This window comes from Salpingoeca rosetta (genome assembly GCF_000188695.1).
Source record: "Salpingoeca rosetta unplaced genomic scaffold supercont1.41, whole genome shotgun sequence".
NCBI classification, from domain to species: Eukaryota; class Choanoflagellata; order Craspedida; family Salpingoecidae; genus Salpingoeca; species Salpingoeca rosetta.
Genome location: NW_004754893.1, coordinates 294,057 through 301,556, shown reverse-complemented (window position 1 = coordinate 301,556; position 7,500 = coordinate 294,057). Strand labels below are relative to the sequence as shown.

At 54.7% G+C, this 7,500-nt stretch overlaps 1 protein-coding gene across 1 annotated transcript in view; it reads right to left on the bottom strand.

Annotated features, from left to right (window-relative positions):
* PTSG_11202 (uncharacterized protein) overlaps positions 1 to 7,500 on the bottom strand; it is a gene marked incomplete at its 3' end in the record, with an annotated part of 12,316 nt that overhangs the window by 2,283 nt on the left and 2,533 nt on the right. The window contains exons 8-24 of the mRNA XM_004987790.1: positions 6,603 to 6,889; positions 6,258 to 6,315; positions 5,810 to 5,963; positions 5,385 to 5,551; positions 5,027 to 5,190; positions 4,743 to 4,809; positions 4,420 to 4,543; positions 4,045 to 4,153; positions 3,705 to 3,816; positions 3,341 to 3,511; positions 2,925 to 3,062; positions 2,593 to 2,695; positions 2,169 to 2,365; positions 1,313 to 1,942; positions 945 to 1,126; positions 504 to 700; positions 99 to 181 (exon numbers count right to left, since the gene is read on the bottom strand). Of these exons, the coding sequence (XP_004987847.1) occupies positions 99 to 181; positions 504 to 700; positions 945 to 1,126; positions 1,313 to 1,942; positions 2,169 to 2,365; positions 2,593 to 2,695; positions 2,925 to 3,062; positions 3,341 to 3,511; positions 3,705 to 3,816; positions 4,045 to 4,153; positions 4,420 to 4,543; positions 4,743 to 4,809; positions 5,027 to 5,190; positions 5,385 to 5,551; positions 5,810 to 5,963; positions 6,258 to 6,315; positions 6,603 to 6,889 (2,943 nt within the window). The remainder of the gene's footprint in view (positions 1 to 98; positions 182 to 503; positions 701 to 944; positions 1,127 to 1,312; positions 1,943 to 2,168; positions 2,366 to 2,592; positions 2,696 to 2,924; positions 3,063 to 3,340; positions 3,512 to 3,704; positions 3,817 to 4,044; positions 4,154 to 4,419; positions 4,544 to 4,742; positions 4,810 to 5,026; positions 5,191 to 5,384; positions 5,552 to 5,809; positions 5,964 to 6,257; positions 6,316 to 6,602; positions 6,890 to 7,500) is intronic.

Below are 7,500 nucleotides of genomic sequence, written 5' to 3'. Positions count from 1 at the left end.
GTGAGGATCATTGGAGGTGACATGACAAACTCGTCCTGTGGGTGAACGTGCATGTCAACACTACAGAACCAATTGCAACGCACATCAAAGTGACTCACAAGTTTGCAGTTGAGACCCGGGTCCTTCTGCCGCATGAACGTGTCGACGACGTGGTTGAGACTGCCGTCATATCCGAGCGATTCTGATCACACACATACACATTCACACACGCGCGCACACGCACAGCAGGGATGAGTGGGCAGTTACAACGGGAGATGATCACCATAACAAAGAAGCACAGACAAGGGCACGCCACCACAACACAACACAATACGACACAACACAACACAACACAATACGACAACAGCGCAACAAACATTACACAACACAACACGACACAACACAACACAACACAGCACGACATACAAAACGCAACATAACACGACAAAACCGCAACACAACACGACACCAACACAACACAACGCGACACGACACAGCACCAACACACAACCTGCCACACTCACTTTTGTCGAGGAGCCAGGGCTGACCCTTGTTCTTCTCCAAGATGTGATGGCTAAAGTTCCCCTCAAATGAATACGAGAGAGCAATCTGAACTTTGTCTGTCGTCACCGTCTTCTCGCGCAGCAGGAACATGCCGTCGAACATGCCCTGGCGCGACAACAGATCTTCCGCAACCTCGCGCGAGATGGGGCCGTACAGCCTGAGGCAGTGGTGTTGGCGGTGGTGTTGGCGGTGAAGGGTCAACGAGCGAGCGATGGACAGCGACACGCACACACATGCGTCAGGAGCAGTCAAGGTCATTATGTTCACACAGACGCGAACATAAACAAAGCACAAACGGATGATACAGAAACGACACAAGAACCAACAAACACACACACACACACACAAAATCACATGCAGACAAATCACACACACACACACACACACACCATGCATCTCACCACTGGGGCATGGGCTGGCGCGTGTCGAGGTATTCGCTTGCGTCAAGTCGCTCCTCTTCGTTCTCCGGCGAATCCTCCGCCGCCGTGAACGTGAACACCGTCCGTCCTGCTCGCTCCTCCCGCAATCGCTCAAACTCTTCCTCCTCCTTCGCTCGCTCGTCCACGGGCGCAGGCGCGGGCTTCTGTGCACACACACACACACACACACACACACACACACACACACACACAGGCATGGAGTCATATGCGTGAATGTGTGCGTCAGTGTATGCATGTACAATATGTTATCGACAAGGATAAAGGTGTTCTGTGACCGACCCCTGCCCTCCCATCACCACCACACCATCATCACCACCAGCTGGCGTTACCTTCTTCTGCTTTGGCAGTCGCTTCACAGCGGGATCGACACCGTCAACGGCAACTTCGTCAATGTCTCCGAGTCGAAGCGCATGCGTGCACTCCAACACCGTGTCAATGAACTCTTCCTCGCCACGTTTGCGCTCAACACCACCACCACCACCACCACCATCACCACCACCATCACCATCACGCTGCTGCTGTTCGCCTTCACTCCCCGCCTCCACTGCGTCCTCCGGCGTGTGCGGGTCGGGTTGTGCTGCTGACGAATTGGCAGAGGTGCGTGGCGGCGGCGGCGGTGGCGGTGCAACCACATCTGCCTCTGGTGCTGATGGTGCTGACGCTGATGACGTGTCTTCTTCACTCGTGCTTGCGTTCGCGTCTGCATCATTGACAGCGGTTGGGGCGTCTGTGTCAGTCGCAGCTGCATTTGCATCGTCATTGTTGTTGTCGCTGTTGTTTTCGGTGCTGGCGTTGTCGTCGTTGTTGCTCGCCGCACCACCAGCGGCATCTGCGTCGGCGTGCGTGTCCTCGTGTGCGCGTCCATCCGATGTGCGGCCAAATCCGTGCTGCTGGTAGTGGTCAACGAGTTCTGCAAGCGACCCAAAGTCCTCCTCAAAGCCAAAGATCTGATATCCGCCCTGGTCGCATCAAACACGGCACGTTGCGCAGTGGTGCGAGTGAGCATTGAACAAGTGGTGTCACGATGAGTGCAAGACAGGACAGTGCATTTAAAGTGAAAGCGCTGAAAACGCTCACTCAAAGAGGTCTTCGTTTCACACACCCACACACACACACACACGCACGCACACACACACACGCACACACACACACACGCGCACACAGACAAATACGCTTCTGCATTACCTCCTCCGACTTGTGGATTTTGTAGTGGCGGAATCGGCGCTGTGTCGTGAACGAGAGCACATACCCCGTCGTCCGCTCGTTCACGCGCACGAGGAACGTGCCCGGCTGTGTTCCGTCGAGCAGTTCCTCGGCCTGGGAGCGGTCGAGCAGTCCGTGGAACCAGGGGAAGATGCGCCCATCCTCGTCGCAGTGAAACCCTGGGCACACACGCACACACATGCAAGCGGTGTGTGTGTGTGTGTGTGTGTGTGTGTGTGTGTGTGTGTGTGTGTGTGTGTGTGTGTGTGTGTGTGTGTGTGTTCGCGCGCGCGATTGGGTTTGTTTGACATGTGAGGACAACGCGTGTGTGGTCAAGCGAGATCTTATGCACATTTTTTTTTTTGTTTTGGGAATGGCACGCAGCGGAACAGCGAATATGACGCACCTCCAACGCGCTCGTACTTGAGCCACCACTTCTCAACCTCCTTCCGCGCCTTTGAGAGATTCTTGAAGTGATTGCGCATAAACTGCCGCCCGTCAGGGCGCGGCTGCAGCGATGATGGTAACGTGATGGTTGTGATGATGGATGGCGATGGTGGTGTTGGATGTAAGCAGGGGTATGATGAAGACGTTGGAGTTCATAGACATGGAACACACGACATATTGAACGCAAAACCCACACCACATACACCCACGCGCACACATAACATCACACGCCCCCACGCCCCCACGCCCATGCGCACGCATCAAACACCCCATGGCACCACGTGCACCGACCGTTGGGCGATCGAGGCCGCCTGGCCACGACTCGTCCTCGTCGATGAGCGACTGCTGCGTGTTGAAGAGACGCCCACTCTTGGAGGAAATCTCCTGCAACAGACCCGTGCCAAGCATTTGGTAGTGCTCCCGTTGCCGCTGCACTCGCGAAAATTGGTTGGTTGGTTGGTTTGTGTGTGTGGGGGGGGGGGGTGGTTGTCAGGTGCACGTGAGTGTGAGGCAGCATGAAAAACATGAATGTGTGCAGTCGCAGCGTGCATGCCAACAACAACAACAACAACAACAACAACAATAACACACACACACACACACACACACAAACACGCAAACACATGCGCGCACATATGCACACACACACACACACACACACACACACACACACACACACACACACACACGATACACAATACACACACCTGGAGCCTGTCCTTTGTCCTCCGCCCGAGAAATCCGCGGACGATGGCCTGCAGGTTGAGCGCAGCCGTCTCCACACGCGACACCATAAACGATAGTGCGTCCACGTGCCACCACTTGAGAAAAACTTTTGTGCGCCCGATCCGCCACCCATCCAGCGCTGGCTTGCGACCCTGTGGTGGTGATGATGGTGATGGGGGTGTTGGTGATGAGTGCGTAACAACGTATATTGCTTTACATCCTCAGGAACGTGTCCACGCAACGCATGATCCAACGCACGTGCACACACGCACACACGCACATATCGCACAGCGGAACCCAGAGCAGCAGCAGCAACGTATGGAAGCCGAGTGCACAGCAACTGACCGCAATTGGAGTGTCGCCTAGCATGCGCTGTGCGGTTGTGAGCACTTCCTCGCAGCGCACCCCCGTCGCAATCACGCGCGCAGACGACCGACCCAGGATTGGCGTGTAGTACCTGAGGAGAGGTAGCGGTGGTGGTGGCGGGGAAAGGTGGTGGTGGTGTGGAGGTGGTGAAGAGGTGGTGACGGAGGAGGGGGAAGCAGGTATCGAGACAGGACGAATAAAGCGACGAGCAAGTACACACGCAAGTACACGCGCAAGTACACACGCAAGTACACACTCACGAGCTCAAGTGCACAAACATAAAACAAACACACACGACCATGCACGAGTACGTGCGGACCTGTCGAGAAAGTCGCGGAAGAGGAGGCGATGGGCAAATCCGTCCTTGCGAATGCGCGTTGTCTCAAACACGCCCGTGTACTCGAGCTGCTTCTTCACAAACATCACGTCTGCAGCCAGGGAGGGAGGAAGGTGTTATGGGAGGAGATTGAGGGAAGTGAGCACGCGACATGCAAGCAGACATCACGCTCGCACGCACGTCATACACACACACATAACAGCCACACATAACAGTCACACACACACACACACACACACACACACACACACACACACACAAAACAGCCACACATAACAGTCACACGTACACAGCCATACACACAGCCATACACACACAAATAATACACATAACAGCACTACAGCGTGTGGGACTGACCAAACTCGACGGGTCTGTTTGCTGTGTTTGGTTTGATGCAGCGCACGAATGTTGGCGCACACACGGACATGCGCTCAATCAGTTCATCCAACGACGCCCGGAACTGCCCACTCACCGTCCAGCCCTGTGAGACATGTGCACATGCACACACACACATGCACACACATGCACACGGATGTAGGAGCAGTGAGTGGGACGAAACGCATATGCACGCACATATGCACACAAGTATGCACACATGGACACGCACATGCACACACACACACTTGCACACACGTACACGCACATGCACACTACACACATGCATACGCGCGAGCACTCACGGCGTCGCGCTGCTTCCAACGACGGTCGTGATGGTGGTGGTGATGCGAAGACCGATTACGCATGCGGCTGTTGGTGATCGTAATCGTGGTGGTGGTGTTGGATAATGGTGATGGATGACGATGGCAGGTAGGCGCGCACGTGCTGGTGTAAGCAGAGATGAAATGAATGGACACAGCTCACTGGTTTGCACAGCAACAGCCAGGCACAAGCCTGCACGCACCCTTACAATACACCACCACCACCACCACGACGACCGGCAACAACGACAGCAGCAGCAACTAACTCAAGGACATCTGTTGAGAATCTGCGAACGGCAGAGCGTCCGGCCATTCGACGCGACGATGATGACGACGACGACGATGGTGACGACCCAGCACCACGCAGGACAACAGCAGCAAACACTTCCGCAACAAAGGGGTCGCTGGAGCCTTTGAGCAGCCGGGTCAGCTGTACGTTGCGTGGATGGACGTGCGGTGAGGTGAGGTGAGGAACGTGGAGAGGAGAGATGAAATGAAAGAAACCTTCATGGCACCACGCACACACACGCACGCACAGATACATGTGCATAACCACACGCGCTCACACACAAATACACGCGCACACACACACTCACACACGCACGCACACACGCATGCACACACCTCCACAGGAAGTGCGTCTCTGTTCTTGTCGAGGAATTCGGCTGCGGTGTATGTGACGTGACCGGCAAAGTGCTTGATGCGAAACTGGTCTGCAGCGTTGCATGGGGAATACGCGGGCTGCTCTTTCAACGCAGCGCTCAGCTTCCGCACCAGCGTCACGTCCGTGCCTGGTGGTGGTGGTGGTGCCGGTGGTGGCAGGGGAGGGAGTTGTGGTGGTCAGGAAGGCAGGGGGGTTGTGGTGAATTTCATCACCTGCAATCAGATGTCGTCATGAAGAATCGAGATGCATGACGGGCGAGGGGGTAACGCCGTAACACCGTACACCCGAGCACACGCGCACCTGCGCACGACACACCACACGAACACCACCACCACATGCAACCATGAACGAATACATCCATGAAAGCGCAGCGTCGTTGTCTCACTGTTCTGGAAGCGTGACTCTTCATCCAGAAGAGAGAAGACGTTCATGGACTTGTGGTAGAACAGCTCCAAAGTGTCAAAGTTGTTGGTGAATGTCATGCCCTCGACCTCCACTTCCTCCTTCTCGTAGTCGTTCAACTCCATCTGAAACACATTCTGTCATCAAAGATGGGCAAAGGACGTGTGTGTGTGTATGTGTGTGTGTGTGTTCGTTTGTGTTTGATTGTGTTTGTTTGTTTGTGTGTGTGCGTGTGTGTGTGTGTGTGTGTGTGTTAGTTTGTGTGTGTGTGTGTGTGAGTTTGTGTGTATGTGAGAGAGAGAGAGAGCACAGCGTGTAGGAGTGTGTGAGTGTGTCTGCGAATGTGCGCAAGTTTGGGTTTGTGATCGTGCAAGCGAGGGGGCATGGCATGACTGCATCTCAATCATGTGCGTGCGTGCGTGTGGTCTCACGAGATTGAAGAAGAACTGCAGGCGCTCGTTTGCAACATTGATGCACATCTGCTCAAACCTGACGAAGGACACATGCAACACGCACAGGACGAATGCATGGCGTGATCAACACAGCAAAGCCGCAGGACAAGAAGCATGATAGATGAAAACGCACATGCACACACGAACACACACACACACATGAACACAATACACATCACACAGTACGCAAACGCACACAAACACACCCATGCACACACGAACACAATACACAACACACACAAGCATACACAACACATAAACATACACAACACACACAACAAACATACACAACACAAACACAACTCAAACAACCAAACAGCGCACCCGTTGGTCTTGAAGTTTTCGAAGCCAAAGATGTCGAGGATACCGATATGGAGCTCGTCGCCGTCGAGTGCGGCCGACGAGTGCAGCATCGTGTCCATGCGCGTGACCAGCCACTCAAACAGCGCATCGTACGCGCACTTTGCCAGCGCCTCCACCCCCTGATGGCTCTTGTAGACGGTGTTCGGCTTTGTGTAGCGTTCGCCGTGCACAAAGTACTGTGTCTCGACCATGTGCTGGCTCATCGCTGCCGCGTTGACACCAAGCAGCCCGGCAACCTTCTCCACCACCTGTGATGATGACGCAGAGTGGGGCGGGGGGATGTGATATGTATGAAGGTGGTGATGAGGGGACGAGGATACGGAGGGATGAAGGAATGAAGAAATGAAGACGAAGGGATGAAGGAGCTGGTGGTGGTGCTTACACAACGCACACACACAGCGAAACACACACACACACGCACGCACGCACGCATACGCACACACACACACACACACACACACACACACACACACACACACACACACACACACACACACACACACTGCACGCGGGCGTGCACCTGTGGATCCTGCATCAACTGCCCCAACACACCGTGGGCAGGCGAATCCTGCATGTTCTACGAGAGGAAACGACACGAGGGCGTGAGAATGAGGAGTGTGAGAATGAGGAGGAGGGAGGAAGAGGAGGAAGAGGATGGGAAAGTACACGAAGTACACGACAATCGCGCATATTCGAGGCAGCAGACACACACACACACACACACGACACATAAATCACACACAACACGACCCACGCACAATGACGCTGTGTACATGCCCTGAGCAGCGGGGCTCGTTGACGGCGGCCGCGGGTGTGCCATCACCTGCACAAACAAACGCACGCACATCTTCATCGGGCT